Source organism: Lontra canadensis, unplaced genomic scaffold, assembly GCF_010015895.1.
Source record: "Lontra canadensis isolate GAN:19392208 unplaced genomic scaffold, GSC_riverotter_1.0 scaffold41, whole genome shotgun sequence".
In the NCBI taxonomy this organism is placed as follows: domain Eukaryota; kingdom Metazoa; phylum Chordata; class Mammalia; order Carnivora; family Mustelidae; genus Lontra; species Lontra canadensis.
The window spans coordinates 5200892-5219360 of record NW_022631035.1 but is presented as its reverse complement, the minus strand read 5'-3'; the positions used below and the strand labels follow the sequence as shown (position 1 = coordinate 5219360).

At 50.1% G+C, this 18469-nt stretch overlaps 2 protein-coding genes across 2 annotated transcripts; both read left to right on the top strand.

Annotated features, from left to right (window-relative positions):
* Positions 1 to 5480: 5480 nt before the first annotated feature.
* TEN1 (TEN1 subunit of CST complex) lies at positions 5481 to 14016 on the top strand. The gene is made up of 3 exons (XM_032870578.1): positions 5481 to 5601; positions 8590 to 8744; positions 13715 to 14016. Exons 1-3 carry the CDS (start codon positions 5513 to 5515, stop codon positions 13834 to 13836), a joined length of 366 nt encoding a protein of 121 aa, XP_032726469.1. The 5' UTR covers positions 5481 to 5512; the 3' UTR covers positions 13837 to 14016.
* Positions 14017 to 14042: 26 nt separating this feature from the next.
* On the top strand, positions 14043 to 18198 carry CDK3 (cyclin dependent kinase 3). Its single transcript, XM_032870573.1, has 8 exons — positions 14043 to 14255; positions 14778 to 14903; positions 15244 to 15321; positions 15401 to 15521; positions 15620 to 15790; positions 15883 to 15984; positions 16225 to 16428; positions 17859 to 18198. The coding sequence occupies exons 1-8, from the start codon at positions 14167 to 14169 to the stop codon at positions 17982 to 17984; spliced, it is 1017 nt and encodes a 338-aa protein (XP_032726464.1). The 5' UTR covers positions 14043 to 14166; the 3' UTR covers positions 17985 to 18198.
* Positions 18199 to 18469: the final 271 nt, after the last annotated feature.

Here is an 18469-nt window from a genome sequence, read left to right as displayed (position 1 = left end):
AACCAGTTGTGTTTTTAATTCCGATTACATAAAATACGTGCTAGCTCTGGATTTTAGTTACTTTTTGAGTTCCTACCACTGTAATGAAGATGAGCTCGTTATGCCATCTCCTTCATCTCCCTGGCTCACCCTTAGAACTTGAAACGGGATAGTCATCCGCTGCTTTTTATTTTTTATTATTTTTTTAAGAATTTATTCATTTGCTTGACAGAGATCACAAGCAGAGAGAGGGGGGAGGGAAGCAGACTCTCCGTGGAGCAGAGAGCCCAACGCGGGGCTCGATCCCAGGACACAGAGACCACGGCCCCAGCCGAAGGCAGAGGCCTAACCCGCTGTGCCACCCAGGCGCCCCATCCACTGCTGTTTAAAACTATGCGCTTCGTCCTTATTTACTGCATCAGTTTTTAGGAACAGTCCTGGGAATAGGGTAAGAGAAATGAGGCACTCACCTTTGGTGTAATTTAAGGGAGCACTAAGCCAAGATCGAAGATAAGATCGTTATTACTGATTTTTCCCGGACTCCGAAGATTTCGGGGCAAGGCACTGTTACTGATTGTTTCTAATGCCCCGCCCCCTGCTCCCCCCCCCCCGCCCACCCCATTAAAATACTGAGTTTGGCTGCTGTGTGTAGATTGTAGGCCTCTTGTGAAAAGCTTGCTCTCCAGGTACCGCCAACACAACATTATAAGACAAAGTGAGGTGGTTGCTACTCAAGTAAGGAAAAACCCTGCCTGGCAAAGCTTTGGCAGTGTCTAGAGCAAGGTAAAGCCAGAATTCATTGAGGGTTGGAAGTTTGGTCTAAGGTATGTCTTTCAGTGCAGGATTGGGTAAGAACCCCATACAACGTTAGAAGATTGTTGGAAACATCAAGGCCGGGGAACTCATAACCTCAGAAGGCAAACTGGCTATTAATGGTCAAACCATTTGCCTGGGCTGGACAGTCAAGAGGAGTAAAACAGACAAAATGCTAATGAAGGCCTGGGACTGCAAAGCCCGGGTAACGGAGGCAGCAAGATGTGGTTTGGGTTCTCTGTGTCCGGGCGGAGGGGGGGGGTAGATGGTTTTCTTCATGAATACATTCATCTATTCAATAAATATTTAATAGGGGCGCCTGGGTGGCTCAGTGCGTTAGGTCCTCTGCCTTCGGCTCAGGTCATGGTCCCAGAGTCCTGGGATCGAGCCCCGCATCGGACTCTCTTCTCAGCAGGGAGCCTGCTTTCCTTCCTCTCTCTCCCTGCCTCTCTGCCTGATTGTGATCTCTGTCTGTCAAATAAATGGGTAAAATCTTAAAATAAATAAATAAATAAATATTTAATAATGCCCAGACATGGTCTTAGGCACAGGGGATACCTGAGGAATAATGCCTTTACGGAGCCGATAATCTGGTGGGAGACAGAGGCATTAAACAAGTAAACAAATCACGCCCTGAAATTCTATTCCTTAGTCAACTACAGTGGGGAAAAGAATCAAGCTAAGGGGACAGAGAGACTGGGAGCAGTGGGGCGTGCTTCTTTAGATAGGGAGAACAGTGAAGGCCTTGCCGAGAAGGAGGAGGATGAGCTGGGCCCTAAATAGGGAAAGAGAACTGGTTATGTGAAGGTCTGGGGAAGACTGCTCCAGTCTGAGGAAAAGCACGTGTGGAGGTCTCGAGGGTGAGGGTGAGCCAGAGGAAGGGTGATGGCAAACGTGAGAGCCGAGACGTAGGCTGGTGCAGACCCCGTGTGGCATTGTGGGCCAACACAGAGACTTTCAATGTTAATAGGAATTTAACATGGGAAGCCTTTAATCGATTTTCAGTGGGGTTTTGTGACCTGATTTACATTTTTAAATATTAATTGTGGAAATATTCAACCATGCACAAAGGTAGAAGGGATAATACAACAAACCCCATCTACTTTTCACCCAGGTCCAATAATTATCCCCTGTACCTCCCCCCATCTCCATGTTAACTTGAAGCAAATCTGATATCATATCCATAAAGACTTCTAGTATGTATCTTTAAACTATTTTTAACACACTCCCAATACCATTATCACAGTTGGAAATTTTAAACATTTCTTGCGGTCATTAAAATCAATACTCAAATGTTTCGTAAAAAACTCCACAGTTAGTTTGTTCAAATCAAGGTCCAAAGTCTACACGTCACAGTCGGTTGATAAGAATCCTAAGCCTCTTTTAATGCATAAGTTTCCACTCTACAATTTTTTTCTTCCACTTATTTGTTGAAAAAGCTAGGTTCAAGCAGCACCTGGGTGGCTCGGGTCATGATCTCGGGGTCGAGGGATTGAGTCCCGAGTCTGGCTCCCTGCTCTTCAGGAAGCCTGCCTCTCCCCTCGCACTCCCCCTGCTTGTGTTCCCTCTCTCGCTGTGTGTCTCTCTCTCAAATAAAGAAATAAAATCTTCAAAAATAAATAAATAAATAAAATTTGTAATGCTTCCCATGTGATAGAATTTTTTTTTTAAAGACTATTTATTTATTTATTTATTTATTTGACAGAGAAACAGAGGGAGAGGGAACACAAGCAGGGGGAGTGGGAGAGGGAGAAACAGGCTTCCCACGGAGCAGGGAGCCTGATGCGTGGCTTGATCCTGGGACCATCATGACCTGACCCGGAGGCAGGCTCTTCCTGACAGAGCCACCAATCCTGCCCCAACCATGTGATAGACTCTTTTGAGGCCAGAGTTCAAATCCTGTGGTGTAACTTGAGTTATAGTGGGTTTTGTTTGGCTTTGTTTTGTTTTAGTTGTAGTGTTGAAGACTCATTGTGAAATATGAACTAACAAAGAATTGTGGCTTTAAAAACATTTATGAGAGGTGCCTGGGGGGCTCAGCCAGTTAAGCATCTGTGTTTGGCTCAGGTCATGATCCCAGGGTCCTGGGATCGAGCCCTTTGTGGGGCTCCCTGCTCAGCGAGGAGCCTGCTTCTCCCTCTTCCTTTCCCCCTCTGATCATGCTTTCTCTCAAATAAATAAAATCTTTAAAAAAAAATAAAATCATTTATCAGTTGCCTCAGGGTTAGTGGCCCGAGCGAGGTGCAGAGACTGGTGTGATCCGAGAGGGAAGGTGCAGGGCCCTTCCCACATGCCTTGCTCAATGCATCTCTTCTATCTGGCTGTTCCTGACTTTCTGTCCTTGTTTTAATACACTGGTAATCTATTCTAATTGTAGAGTAACAAACATACACAATCAAGATTCTTATCTCCAAGAAGGAAACCCAAAGCTAATAAAAGCCATCACAACTTAGGTACAGGTATTACTTTTCTGACCTGTAGTCCTACTACAGAAATCTTAGCAATTGCTTCAGAAAAAAATGAAAAAAGCAGTCACATCGGGTTGCCATCCTTCCCTTCCTTCCTGTACGGTATTTTTCAAATTTCCCAGTTGTTAAAAAGAGAAGACTATGTCGCTTGTTTGTACTGTGGGTTTTTCTCCCAGCAGTGGATGTTTTGTCTTGGGGAATGAAGAGGGCAAAGCTCTACTGTACAGATTATACCATTCCTCAGACTTGCAAAGACAGTACCTAAAACCTAGCTAAGCTGTAAGAAAAGCCAGTCATTTTTTTTTAAGATTTTTAAAAATTTATTTATTTGACAGAGATCACAAGTAGGCAGAGAGGCAGGCAGAGAGAGAGAGGGGGAAGCAGGCTCCCTGCCGAGCAGAGAGCCCGATGCGGGGCCTGATTTTGGGGCCCGATCCCAGGACCTGGAGATCATGACCCCAGCCGAAAGCAGAGGCTTAACCCACTGAGCCACCCAGGTGCCCCGAAAAGCCAGTCTTGATATATCGTTTCAGAAACTCTCTTGCATGTCTGATGATATATGGATAATGATTTACTGAGCCAGCAGGGCTTATGGAAATTAACAGAAATGTCTTAATAAACACACAGCAACTTTTGCTTGGAAAAAAAAAAAAATCAGAGGTGGGGTCCCTGAGTGGCTCAGTGAGTTAAGCCTCTGCTTTCGGCTCGGATCATGATCTCAGGGTCCTGGAATGGAGCCCCGCATCGGGCTCCCTGCTCGGTGGGGAGCCTGCTACTCCCTCTCCCTCTGCCCCTCTCCCCACTCAAGTGCACTCTCTCTCTCAAAAAAATAAATAAAAATTTTAAAAATAAAGAAATAAAAGAATGAATCATATTCTTCATCAGTGATGGGGCACCTGGCCGGTTCAGTCAGAAGATCTCCACGATCAAGACCCAAGCTGAGATCAAGTTGGACACCCGACCAGCTGAGCCACCCAGGCACTCCTTCATTGATTTTTAAATAAACTTTTTATTTTAAAATAGTTTTAGCTTTAGATTTCAGAAAACAAACCTGTAGGGGCATCTGAGTGGTTCAGCCAGTTTAGCATCCAACTCTTGATCTTAGCTTGGGTCTCGATCTTCAGGTCATTGGTTCAGGCCCCACACTGGGCTCTACACTAGGTGTGGAGCCTACTTAAAAAAAAAAAAAAAAAAGAGCACCTGGGTAGCTTGGTGGGTTAAGTGTCTGCCTTCGGCTCAGGTCATGATCCCAGGGTCCTGGATCGAGTCCTACATCCCGCCTGCTTCTCCCTCTGCTTGCCATTCCTCCTGCTTGTGTTCTCATTCTCTCTCTCTCTCTAATACATAAACAAAATCTTTAAAAAAAATATTAAGTGGAGGGGTGCCTGGGTGGCTCAGTGAGTTAAAGCCTCTGTCTTTGGCTCAGGTCATGGTCCCAGGATCCTAGGATTGAGCCCCACATTGGGCTCTCTGCTCAGTAGGGAGTCTGCTTCTCCCTCTCCCTCCATGTGCTCTCTCTCTCTCTCAAATAAATAAATAAATCTTAAAAAAATAAAAATAAAGGTTTACTTATTTATTTGAGAGAGAAAGTACACATATGCATGGGGGTGGGGCTCATGGGGCAGAGGGAGAGAGAAAGTCTCAAGCAGACTCCACGCAGAATGAGGAACCTGACCTGGGGCTCGATCTCATCACCTGAGATCATGACCCAAGCCAAAACCCAAGAGTCCCAAACCCAAAGGCCTGTGCCTCCCAGACACCCCAGATCGTTTTTATATTGTTTTGATTTTTTTAAATTAGTGAATGCATAACTGATCAAAAAAAATTGTTTAGGGGCTCCTGGGTGGCTCAGTGGGTTAAGCCTCTGCCTTTGGCTTGGGTCATGGTCTCAGGGTCCTGGGATCGAGCCCCGAATTTGGCTCTCTGCTCAGCAGGAAGCCTGCTTCCCCGTCTTTCTCTGCCTACTTGTGCTTTCTCTGTCTCTGTCAAATAAATAAATAAAATCTTTTAAAAAATTGTTTAATATTAAACTACCACTCTTAAATATCTTTAAATATATATATGTATTTTTTTTTTAAGATTTTATTTGACAGGCAGAGAGCCACCCAGATGCGCCCTTAAATATCTTTAAATATTAAACTACCACTGGAACTAGCCTTTCAGGTGTCGCTGCTCTCAAGTATTGGCTAATCTCAGCCTGTGGTCTGATTGGTTTTTCAGGAATCTGCAGAAATCAGTCCCAGCTATTTACAATGCTGCCCAAACCTGGGATCTATTACTTCCCCTGGGAAGTCAGTGCTGGCCAAGTTCCTGACGGGGGCACACTGAGAACATTTGGCAGGTGAGAACGTTTTTTTTTTTTTCATCTGGTGTGGGGATATTTCAGTTCCTCCCCCCACATATACCCCAGGCCTGCCAGAAAAAAACAAACAATTAAAATGTTATTTTAAGTTTGTCTATTTGTTTTTTTTTTAAGTTTTACTTTTTCAAGTTATCTCTACACCCAACGTGGGGCTTGACTCACGACCCAAATCAAGAGTCGCATGCACCTCTTACTGAGCCAACGGGGCATCCCCGTCAGCGTATTTTTTAAATGCTAAAACGTGAATTTGTTTTCATTGGAAAAAAGATAGATAGTCCATAAGTGTGAAGAAAGCAAGCAAAAGTACCAGTAATCCCACTCCCTGGCCACTGCTAATCTTTTGGTGATTAATTTAGACACACTCATGTGTATGGATGTACGTGACTGTGTGAATGGGTGTGTGTTCACACCAGGTATGTATCGCATCATCAGGGAAGTGCAAATTCACACCACAGCGGGATACTCATACAGGCCCAGTGGACTGGCTGAATTTGCAAAGACTGTTGAAACCAGAAGCCGATGAGGGTGTGGAGCAGCTGTAAGTCCTCGACCCTCCCCATGGAAATGTAAAATGGCACAACTACTTTAGAAAACAGCCTGCAGTTTCTTTAAAAGCTAAACACATATTTAAGCATGGGGCGCCCGGCACGCTCAGTCAGTAGGACATGTGACTCTCGATCTCAGGGTTGTGATTTCGAGCTGCACGTTGGGTGTAGAGATCACTTTAAAAAAATAAAATCTTTGGGCTCAGTGGGTTAAGCCTTTGCCTTCGGCTCAGGTCATGATCTCAGGGTCCTGGGATAGAGTACCACATCGGGCTCTCTGCTCAGCAGGGAGCCTGCTTCCTCCTCTCTCTCTGCCTGCCTCTCTGCCTACTTGTGATCTCTCTCTGTCAAATAAATAAATAAAATCTTTAAAAAAAATTTTTTTAATTAAAAAAATAAAGTCTTTAAAATAATAATAATAAAATAAAATACAAAGAAATAAATAGAGTCTTAGAAAACAAGAAAGAAAGAAAGGAACCAGGCCAAAAAAAAAAAAAATTACATGTTGTATGGCTCCATTTATATAAAAGTTTAGGAAAAGCCAAAAAAAAAAAAAATTCTAAAGTGGGAAAAAAAAAAAGGCAGGCCAGTTACCTGCAAGGATTGCCTGGGTATGGTGTATTGGAGAATTGTGAAAATGCACTAGGGAAAAATGTGTTCATTATCGATTGTGTGGACAGTTGCTCAAGTGTATGTGGTGTCAAAGTGTGTCCTTTAAATATGTGTGGTCTGCTGTAATTCAGTTATCCCAAGTAAAACCAAAGGGGAAAACCATATGTTACAGAATCTTAAACAGGAGGAGGGCAAAAGACTTGAACAGACACTTAACAAAAGAGAGTCTACATAACATCTAGCAGTCATCCAAAAAGTAAACAATTTTGCATATGACAATTAATGCACATATAGGGGCACACCTGGGTGGCTCAGTTGTTAAGCATCTGCCTTTGGCTCAGGTCTTTATCTCGGGGGTCCTGGGACCGAGCCCCGCATCGGGCTCTCTGCTCAGCGGGAAGCCTGCTTCTCCCTCTCCCACTATCCCTGCTTGTGTTCCTCTCTCACTGTTAAATAAATAAATAAAAATCTTTAAAAATACATATATAAACACACACAAATGATAATAAGCATATGAAAAGATGGTAAACATCGTTAGTCACAGGGAAGCGCAAGTTAAAACCACAACAAGGGCACCCATGGGTTAAGCATCTGCCTTCTGCTCAGCTCATGATCCCAGATTCCTGGAATCGAGCCCCCCTCTTGGCTCCCTGCTCAGCAAGGAGCCTGCCTCTCCCTCTCCCGCTGCCCTCACCCACCCCAGTCTTTCTTCCACGCTCTCTCTCTCAAATAAATTAATAAGATCTTTTAAAAACCAACCAACCAACCAACCAACAGCCACTACGATACAGTATTTTCCTGCCCGCTAGGACACTAGGACAGCTAAAATTAAAAAGACTGACCATACCAAAGTCCTGGCCAGATGTGGAGAGTCACGAGAACCCTCACGTGTTGCTGCTGGGAGTGTAAAGTAGCATACCCGTTTTGAAGAACAGTTTGCCAATTTCTCTTAGAGTTGAACAGACAGGTTGATTGAATGACTTTGCGATCCCACCTGGGTATTTACCTAAGAGAAATGAAAATATATGTCAGCAAAGAGATTGGTCTGCCGAAGTTCATGCTGCTTTATTCATCATAGCCCGACACTGGCAGGAAACCAGACAAGCTGATGAACGGATACACAGACTGTTTTCAGTCATCTCAACAGAATTGCTGCTGAGGGATAGAAGGAGTAAAGCACTGATTTACCCAGCAGTACAGTGACTCTCAAAACCACCATGCTGAGTGAAGGAAGCTTGGCATGAGAGAGGACGTGCTGTTGTGCCCCTATGTACGTGAGGTGCCAGAGTGAGAAAACGAACCCGTAGATCAGCGGTTGCCTGGCGTGGGAGATGGGGAGCTTGAGTAGTGGCACAAGGGAACTTTTGGGGGCGATGGAAATGGGCCACATCTTAATTGGGGTGCTGGTTACACCTGTGTATACTTTTGTCAACACCCCTTAAGCAGGTGCCTTATGGGGCGCCAGGGTGGCTCAGTGGGTTAAAGCCTCTGCCTTCAGCTCGGGTCATGATCCCAGGGTCCTGGGATCTAGCTCACCAGGGAGCCTGCTTCCTCCTTTCTCTGCCTGCCTCTCTGCCTACTGTCAAATAAATAAATAAAATCTTAAAACAAACAAACAAACAAACAGGTGCCTTGTAATGCATGTAATTTCCATCTTCACATTTTAGACTGAAAACAGTTTCTCTGACTTGTTGCCTCCATTTTTATTTCTCTGATCAGAGACCCATGGGTTTGCTAGAGCCCTTTGAGCTTTCCGTGTTTGTGCTGTTTGTGGACAGAACTGATTGATTGCAGTTTCCCTGACCTGCAGGTTGTTCCTCTATGACATGACCCAATCCCGAGTGACCCTGAAAGCTCAGCGCGGATCTGACGAGCACCAGATCCTGGTCTGCACCAAGTTGGTGGAGCCGTTCCAAGCCCAGGTGAACTCCCTGTACCTCGTCCTTGGAGAGCTCGAGCACCAGGGTAAGCCCCTGGCTTCACGTTCCCTTTTCATGCTGGGTCCTGGGTGGGGCAGTCTTCGGTTAGGACTGGGTCTGGCTTCTGACCGTGCAGGAGTCCCTCCCTGGGGTTAGCTTCCCTTCCAGATTGGCCCACAAATTCAAGGACTCATGGAAACAGATGTGATCAGGCTCCGTGGACCACCTCTAGGGGCATGCAAGGGGAGAGAAATCATTAATTTCTAAAGGCCGACCATGTGCCAGGCCTGGTCCTACACCATTGCCTTCAGTCTTTTTTTTTTTTTTTAATACTTTATTTTATTTATTTGACAGAGAGATCACAAGCAGGCAGAGAGGCAGGCAGAGAGAGAGGAAGGGAAGCAGGCTCCGTGCAGAGCAGATGCGGGGCTTGATCCCAGGGCCCTGGGATCATGACCTGAGCCGAAGGCAGAGGCTTTACCCACTGAGCCACCCAGGGTGCCCGCGTTCAGTCATTGTGAATTTGCCGAGCTGGTCTTAAACTGAGTCTTACTGTTGCTCTTCCATAGATGAGAAAAGTTGGGCAAGGAGAGGAGGGGGCTCGGGAGTCAGAGTAAGAGAAACAGAAGGGAAGGAATCCCAGCAACCGGAGGAATCTCTCTGGCATCAAAAGTTGAAGGCTCAGGGCGTCTGGGTGGCTCAGTCGGTTAAGCATCTGCCTTTGGCTCAGGTCATGATCCCAGCATCCTGGGATCGAGTCCCGAGTCGGGCTCCCAGATCAGTGGGGAACCTGCTTCTCCCACTGTGTGCTCTCTCATCTCTCTCTCTCTCACTCTGTCTCTCAATTAAATAAATAACATCTTTAGAGTTGAAAGTTGCAGGGCGCCTACGTGGCACAGTCGTTAAGCGTCTGCGTTCGGCTCAGGTCATGATTCTGGGGTCCTGGGATCCAGCCCCACATCGAGCTCCCTGCTCTTCAAGAAGCCTGCTTCTCCCTCTCCCACTCCCCATGCTTGAGTTCCTCTCTCGCTGTCTCTCTCTCTGTGTCAAATAAATAAATAAAATCTTTTTTTTTTAATGCTGTAGTTAATATCCTCATGCACAGTCTTTGTCCATTTTCTGATTATTTCTTCATGATCGTTTCCTAAAAGTAGAATTGCTCTATAGAAGGATGCAAACATGCCAACTTCCTTTCCAAAAGTCATGGTGGGTTTTTTTTTTTAAGATTTTATTTATTTACTTGACAGAGAGAGACACAGTGAGAGAGGGAATATAAGCAGGGGGAGTGGGAGAGGGAGAAGCAGGTTTCCTACCAAGCAGGGAGTCCGACGAGGGACTTGATCCCAGGACCCCGAGATCGTGACCTGAGCCAAAGACGGACGCTTAACGACTGAGCCACCCAGGAGCCCCAGTCATGATGGTTTTTATTTATATATATATTTAAAGATTTTATTTATTTATTTGACAGAGAGAGAGAGAGAGACAGCAAGAGAGGGAATACAAGTAAGGGGAGTGGAAAGGAGAAGCAGGCTTCCCACTGGGATCATGACCTGAGCTGGCAACAGATGTTTAAAGACTGAGCTACCCAGGCACCCCAGGGGTGATGGTTTTTAACTCTGGATGAAATGTGCTAGAAAAAATGTTATTAGATGGCGCTTACTTTAATTACCTTTGATTCAATAGAAGTGAATCTTTATTTAGGGTTAAGTTCACGGAGTTCCGGCCTTCGTCTTGCCTTGAGAGAGACATCAGGAGTGGGGGTGGGAACAGGTACAGAGGTGGTTTTGCACAAGTGATTTCCATGTTGACTGCGGCCCAGGTCCCTGAGGCTTTCTCCTGTACCCCCAGCCCTCCAGTGCATCCTGGGAGTTCCCAGGAGCCCACCGCCCAGTGTCCGGGATGCTAAGGCCTGACCGCAGACACAGAGAGGGGTTGAAAGTCAGGTGGGGCAGCAGGCCCGGACGGACAAGAACAGGACGCGGAGCGGACAGTTAGAATCCCTTGTGGTGGGGAGAAAAATGGGAAGAAACCTTTGTATGTTCAACACATGTAACTTTTTCTATTGACTGTTCCAGTCAGATGCACACAGAAATAGAGTGGTAGAACCCACAGTCAGCCTGGCTGAGGCTCCGCTGCCTGCATTTACCTATTTATTTTGCTGGGGTCTTTTGGAGCAAATCTGATGTCACTTCATTTCCTCATAAACACGTCCATGCCTCTACCACTACCCATCATACCCAACAAAACAGCTGTCCCTCGACAGAATCGAACACCTTGTCCATGTTTACTCCCTTCTCCTCCATGGCTTCTCAAACTTGGGTCGTTCAGATCACCTCCAAAGTCCATTTGTTGCATTTGGCTAACAAACCCCAAGTCTTTGTACTAGTTCTGGCCTCCCTTTTTTTTTTTTTTTTTAAATGCCATTTATTAGAAAACTTGGGTCTGGAATTGGCTGATTGCTTCCTCCTGGCTACCCTAAACCTTCTTTCCCTTGCCTTTTTCTGAACGGACTGTGGTTCAGGGACAGCTCACATTTGATGAGGAAAAGTTCTTTAGAGAACAATCATAGTGCATAAACGCAGTATATGTCTGAAGTCACCTCTTTAAAAGTCCTGATGAAATAATGAATCCAGGCCACGATGTTATCACTGGCTGCTCCTATCGCTCCATCGCTCCATCTGTCCAGAAAGGGCAGGGCGGCAGGAACGCTGCACAGCAGGGATCTGCCAGCAACACCCGGCCCTGCCCCAAGGCCACGCTGGAGAAGCAGGTGGGTCAGCAGCCACACAGCTGGAGGTCACAGGCAGCAACACCTCCAGGTGACCTTGCCCCCCGCCCCCTCCGCCCCCAACCTGAACCCGAATGATCAAGCCTCAGGTCAGGCAGCATTCTCCCTGGGCTCTGGCTCCTTGCCTGCTTCTTACTATTTTCATCACCATCTATGTGTTTTTTTCTTAAAAAAAAAGCTTTCCCCCTAAATTTCTAATTTCTCAGTAAGACGTGCTCATCATTTGCAGCTGACACACAGAAGGGAAGACAGTGATGGGGATGGGGGCAGAGTGTGGGCTGAGCGTGGGAGGGACGGCTCACCCCCAGCCTGCAGTGTTCTGGCTCGCTGCTCTCACCTGCCATGTGTCCTAGGTCCAGTGTGGGACAAACGTCAACGGGACACAGATCTGTCGGGTGGCAAGGTCAGCAGCTCTGGGGACAGACTAGACGCCACCTAAAGTCACCTTTCTGGGGCATCTGGCTGGCTTAGTTGTAAGAGCATGTGGCTCTTGATCTCGGGGGTTGTGCATTCGAGCCCCACATGGGGTGTAGAGATTACGTAAATAAATAAAACTTAAAAAGAAAAATAAAGGGGCACCTGGGTGGCTCAGTGGGATAAAGCCTCTGCCTTCGGCTCAGGTCATGATCCCAGGGTCCTGGGATCGAGCCCCACATTGGGCTCTCTGCTTGGTGGGGAGCCTGCTTCCCTTTCTCTCTCTCTGCCTGCCTCTCTGCTTGTGATCTGTCTGTCAAAAAAAAAAAAAAGAAAAAAAAATGGCAGGCATTTCTTCACCCTTTTTGGCCTCTCCTCAGCTCACTGTGTGCACAAATTTCAGGAAAGTGGCACTATTTATTTCTCTCTCTCTCTCTTTTTTTTAAGATTTTATTTATTTAATTGACAGCATAAGTAAGCAGAGTGGCAAATAAATAAATTAAAATCTTTAAAAAAATAATGTTTTTCACTCACAGAGAGAGACAATATGTTGCTCAGTATACGGATTGCATTGAGTGTGTAGACGGCTCTAAGTAGCGTCTTCTTCGGGGTCTTTTCTGGTTCCACACAAATGTTAGGATTATTTGTTTCATTTTGGTTTCTCAGTGTAAATCTAGGAGGGAGGGTTTTCCCACGCTGACAGGAGGAAAGAGCTGATAGGCATCATATAAGGAAAGCTCTGTGCAGGGCGCTTGGGTGGCTCAGTCCGTGAAGCATCTGCCTTCAGCTTGGGTCATGATCCCAGAGTCCTGGGACCGAGTCCTGCATCTGGCTTCCTGCTCAACAGGGAGTCTGCTTCTCCCTCTCCCTCTGCTCGTGCTCTCTCTCTCTCAAAATAAATAAAATATTAATTAAATAAATAAATAAATAAAAAGAAAGGAAAGGGAGGGAGGAAGGAAGAAAAAGAGGTCTAGACTAGGAGGAAGGCAAGGCATGACCTATCTAACCAAAGAGCCTGTATCTCAAAAACACATCAAAAGGAAACAGGTTATCCTAGCACATTGAATGTTTGTTGACCTGACCAGAGCATATAAAGAACATGGATGAAAAAAAAAACAAAAAAACAAAAAACAGGCACCTGGGCGGCTCAGTCAGTTGAGCATATGACTCGATCTCAGTTCAGGTCTTGATTTCTGGGTTGTGAGTTGTGGAGCCTGCTTTAAAAAAAACAAAAACACAAACAAACATGTCAGGGCAGGCCCAGTTGTCCTTTCTGCTTGCCATCATCCACTCGCTGACAGGTCTTTCCATCAGGTCAACACAGCATGTGCCAGAAGCACCTCCCAGCCCCTCGTCTGGGGTGGGGTGACTTGGCCCTACAAGGCCAAACTCTCACCTTGGATTTACTAATTATGCGGTTCTCTTTGCCCCTATTTCCAATGCCAGTGGGGCCCAGTATGCCAAGGGGACCCTTCCCTTAGTACAAATGGAGAAGTGGGATGGTGCACTCGAGGCAGGGAAGGTGACAAAGGAATTAAGATGACAAAGGACAGTGGTCGAGGGGACAGCTGTCCGGCCCTTCCTCCGTGGAGAAGTGGGATTTGCGGGCTGTCCCCTAAGTTCCAGACACATGCAATAGTGTACAACAGGCCCACTGTTCTGAGGCCCAAGTAGAGAAAAATTACCAGTATCCCGGATGCCATCCTTCCAGCTCATCCTGAGAGCAAGTCCGGGGGAAGCAGCTGGAATGCATCCGTGGTGTTGCTGACACGGGGGGTCAGTCCCTGCTAGTGCCTTGTGCTTGTGTCTTTCAGATGGAGGGTCCGTGGTGAAGGCCCGGGTGCTGACTTGTGTGGAAGGAATGAATGTACCCTTGTTAGAGCAAGCTGTCCAGGAGCAGAGGCGGTACCAGCAAGAGAGGGACAGCAGCCAGTAGCAAATTGCACTTCCTGGCAACCGTCCCCCCCAGTCTGCTCCTGAGACCAAGCCCACCAGAGATGCCTGAGCAGAGAAGATGCAGACCTTCCCCAGAGTGATAGCCCTTTTCTGGAGCCTGAGAGAAGAGGAGGGGTTGCTTATTTGGATTGTTCCAGACACACACACACACACACACACACACACGCGCGCGCGCGCGCGCGCGGGGCCAGGAGCCTGTGGGAGGCTGAGCTGTGGGGTGCTGGGGGCTGAGGCTCAAGGGGGCATATGGAGGATTCTGGAAGGTACTCATGAATAAAGGCCCCAGTGGGGGAGACCTTGCATTGTGTGCATGTGGTGCAGCGCCGGCGGGGGCCAGGAGGGGGAGCCGTGGAGCAGGCAGCCTGCCCGCAGTGAGGCCCCTGGAGCACAGGGTTTCTGGTGAATTCTGGGCGGGGGTTTGTGGGAGGGGTGCTAGGGCCCCCTGTGGGCCCTGGGGGTGGGCTCAAGATGCAGGGGGGCTGCCCCCACTGAAGTTCTGCCCTCAGAGGAGGCCGGGCTATCCCATAAGGTTGGGGCATGACCCCTCAGCCTGGCCGTGCGGCCTAGGGGAGGGCTGTGGCTCTAGAAACCCTTCCTGACCCCTGACCTCTGTCCCGGGGCTGACTCCAGCCCCCCAGGCCATCCTTCTGGGAAGCCTTGGCCCCCAGAGGTTAAGCCTGGTGGGGCCCAAGGGAGGGGCCCTGCTGAGAAGTTTGGGCCCTCCTGCGCCCCGTAGCCAGGCGCTTTCCTGCCTGGGCTGGGGGAGGCCTGGGCTGGGCTGGTTCCTGGGGATTGGGGGTGGGGCAGGGGGAGCCTGGGCCCGGGTGGGGGCTGGGCAGGGTGTTCTGTGGGGGCCGGAGGGGCAGCAGGGGTGCTGGGTGTGGCGGTGAATGCCCCAGGCGCCCTCTGTTTCCTGGGCAGCTCTGCGGCTATGGATGTGTTCCAGAAAGTAGAGAAGATCGGAGAGGGCACCTATGGGGTGGTGTATAAGGCCAAGAATAAGGAGACCGGGCAGCTTGTGGCCCTCAAGAAGATCAGGCTGGATCTGTGAGTGCCGCCGCGGCCCCTGAGACGCAAGACCCCTCCCGCTGGGGGGCGACCCCTGTCCCTCACCTCAGGGCCTTACACTCAGCTCCGCGTCTGCACGTGCGGGTGGGGGCGGTGGAGGGTGGAGGGGACATGGGGGGACGGTGTGGGGGGGGACACGGGGGCAGCCTTCGCCGTCCTCCTCCTGGCCACGCCTTACCCAGGGTCCCCGGTGGTGTGAGGACGTGCTGAGGGGCCCAGGGCCCTCTTGCTGGGGGCCAGGCCCTTCTTTCGGAACACGGAACACACGGGGACTCCCTCGGGGCAGAAGCCTCCACTGCCGTCCCCTCCTTTCCCGCAGGGAAACGGAGGGAGTCCCAAGCACGGCCATCAGGGAGATCTCCCTGCTCAAAGAGCTCAAGCACCCCAACATCGTCAGGTGAGGTGGGCAAGGAGGTGGGGAGGCCGGGTCCGCCAGGGGGGCCGCATAGTGACTGGTGTCCCCCACTGGTGTCCAGGCTGCTGGACGTGGTGCACAGTGAGAAGAAGCTTTACCTGGTGTTTGAGTTCCTCAGCCAGGACCTGAAGAAGTACATGGACTCCGCCCCAGCCTCCGAGCTGCCGCTGCGCTCGGTCAAGGTAGCGAGGGGAGGCGGGTGGGAGGCCCGGAACGCTGCGCCCAGCCAGCCCGGCTTCCGCTCACCGCCTCCCCGCTCCGCTCGCTCTCGCTCGGGCAGAGCTACCTCTTCCAGCTGCTGCAGGGCGTGAATTTCTGCCACTCGCATCGGGTCATCCACCGAGACCTGAAGCCCCAGAATCTGCTCATCAATGAGTTGGGTGCCATCAAGCTGGCCGACTTCGGACTGGCTCGAGCCTTTGGGGTGCCCCTACGCACCTACACCCACGAGGTACTGCCGCACGGGCGGGAGGAGGAGGCCAGCTGAAGGGGCGTCACCGGGGCACTCGGCCGCCCACTGGCGCTGCTTTCTCACCCCCACAGGTGGTGACCCTCTGGTATCGTGCCCCCGAGATCCTCTTGGGCAGCAAGTTCTACTCCACAGCCGTGGATGTCTGGAGTATCGGCTGCATCTTTGCTGAGATGGTAGAGGGAGGGACAGATGTGGCCACAGGGAAGCCTGCTGGGGTAGGGCTGGGACTCCCATTCTCCTGTGAGAGGTGGCCTCCGGTGTTTGGGACTAGCTGCGTGACTAAGGAAGCAAACTGTATTCCAGAAAAAAGCCGGGGTTCTTAGCACAGCCCTGGGAAGCATATCTTATCTGGGGTTGGATTCTGTAGGATTAGAGGGGGGACCGGACCCCACACCTCCTCTTCCTCATTTCAGGTGACCCGCAGAGCCCTGTTTCCTGGTGACTCTGAGATTGACCAGCTCTTCCGAATCTTTCGGACCCTGGGGACACCCAGTGAAGCCGTGTGGCCAGGGGTCACCCAGCTGCCCGACTATAAGGGCAGCTTCCCCAAGTGGACCAGGAAGGGGCTGGAGGAGATCGTGCCCAGTCTGGAACCAGAGGGCAAGGACCTGCTCATGGTAGGTCCAGGAGGGAGGCAGGGGAGGGCAAGAACGGCCGCTGCGCCGCCAGAAGTGTCTCTGTCAGCCAGCCCCGTGTCGCCTCCGGGCCCCCTGAGTCCAGCGGGCCTCTTTTCTGACCCTGAACATAGCCGGTTTGTCCCTGTCCCTCAATCGTTCAACCCGGAGGCTCCTTCCTGGATAAGTCCAGCATTCAGGTGCCATTTTAAAACATCTTTCTTCTGATTAGCTTTGTTTTTATGCTCTGATACTTGTCCCCCACCTTTTTAAAAATTTTTTAATTTTAATTTTTATTTTTTTTTAAGATTTTATTTATTTATTTGACAGAGATCATAAGTAAGCAGAAAGGCAGGCAGAGAGAGGGGTGGGGGGAAGCAGGCTCCCTACTGAGCAGAGAGCCCGATGTGGGGCTCGATCCCAGGACCCTGGGACCATGACCTGAGCCGAAGGCAGAGGCTTTAACCCACCGAGCCACCCAGGCACCCCCACTTTTTTTTTTTTTTTAGATTTTATTTATTTATTTGAGAGAGAGAGAGAAAGCAGTGGGGAGAGGGAGTAGCAGGCTCCCAGATGAGCAGAGAGCCCAACACAAGGCTCGATCCCAGGACCATGGGATTGTGACCAGAGCCAAAGGCAGACACTCAACTGAGTCACCCAGGTGCCTGATACTTACCCTTTTTCTGTGAGCTTCTGCCAGCGGGGAGCACGCCTCTTCGCAGTCGCTGCTCTTCCCGTGAGGCTGTTTCCTGATGTCTGGGCCCCTGCCACTGTCCGAGCTACCCTATGCTGTTGCACCATCCTGACTGACTGGGCTGGCCCAGGCCAGACTACCCAGAAGGCCTCAGGCAGAGCTGTCCATTGCCCACAAAGACTTGGGACCACGTCTGTCTCTTTAATCTGGTGTTGGGCCAGAAGAAGGCAGGGCAGTATTTTCATCTTTCCAGGGGTGTGTGTCTCAGCCCAGTGCCAGCAGGAAGGCGTATGCCTCCAGCCCAGGCTCTTAGCGCTCCATCCGCCTACCCCCGGGCAAGGGGTCCTTCCACAGCCTAGCTGGGGCTTAGAGTTCCTAATATGCTCCCGAGACAGGTTTCACCCTCTCCTTCCTGGTACCTGGAGAGAAGTCTGTCTCCACCAGAAGCAGGCACAGAGGCCAGGGAACCCCAGGTGGGAAGAAGACGGACGGGCTCAGCCTCTAGTCGTACAGAGCCAGGGATGACTTCCCGGGTCGGCCTAGAACTAGTTCCTTGTCCCCGGATCCCGGGAGTGGCCAGAACTGGCGGGCGAACCTAGAGGCCGTGGTTAAACGCAGTTCTAGTTTGAAGGCAGCTGCTCTGGGGCTTGGGGCCCGCCACCTGGGGCCTGGAGGGCATCTCCTTTCCCGGCCTGGCCACCCCACGGCTCAGTCTTTCCTCTTCCTCCTTCCTCCACAGCAACTCTTGCAGTACGACCCCAGCCGGCGGATCTCAGCCAAGGCCGCCCTTGTGCATCCATACTTCTCGTCCACGGGGACCCCCCCGGCACCCCACCAGTGCGTGCTGGAGCGGTTCTGCCGCTGAGAAGGCCCGAGCCTCCCAGCCTCTCTCCAGCCGCTGCCCCTGCTGCCTCCCCACCCACTGCCCCTGAAAGAGAACAGCAAAGCTCTGAGTTTGGCCTAGGCCGCCAGAGGGCTGAGTTTGAGTTAGTTCTGCCCACAGGTTAGCAAGTTCCCGTGTTGTTGGTTGGTTTGACGTTGCCGTTTCCAGATGGGGGCACGGAAGCTCCGTGTACCGGGGGGACAGGGATCGTTAGAGACTGTGTCCCTGGGCTCTGGAACAACAGATGCCCGGGTGAGCGTGAAGCCCGCCCCACCCGGCAGCAAGATGGAGCCAGACCCGCCCCGCCCCGCCCCTGCCCCAGCGAAAGGGTGCCCCCTGCTGGTCATTATGGCTTTAAAATGTTTTGGGGGGAAGAGTTGCATGCCAGGGAAGAAAGCAAGTTAAACAGGAAGCGGGGCAAGGGAGAGAGGACATTTTCCCCATCGCGGCGTGGGTGAGGGTGTGCG

Coding starts and splice junctions, on each gene's coding strand:
- TEN1 (XM_032870578.1), top strand. CDS start 5,513: ATGCTGCCCAAACCTGGGATCTATTACTTCCCCTGGGAAGTCAGTGCT. Junction 5,602..8,589: donor ACACTGAGAACATTTGGCAG/GTGAGAACGTTT, acceptor CCTGACCTGCAG/GTTGTTCCTCTATGACATGA. Junction 8,745..13,714: donor TGGAGAGCTCGAGCACCAGG/GTAAGCCCCTGG, acceptor TGTGTCTTTCAG/ATGGAGGGTCCGTGGTGAAG.
- CDK3 (XM_032870573.1), top strand. CDS start 14,167: ATGTGGTGCAGCGCCGGCGGGGGCCAGGAGGGGGAGCCGTGGAGCAGG. Junction 15,522..15,619: donor TGCCGCTGCGCTCGGTCAAG/GTAGCGAGGGGA, acceptor TCGCTCGGGCAG/AGCTACCTCTTCCAGCTGCT. Junction 15,985..16,224: donor GCTGCATCTTTGCTGAGATG/GTAGAGGGAGGG, acceptor TCCTCATTTCAG/GTGACCCGCAGAGCCCTGTT.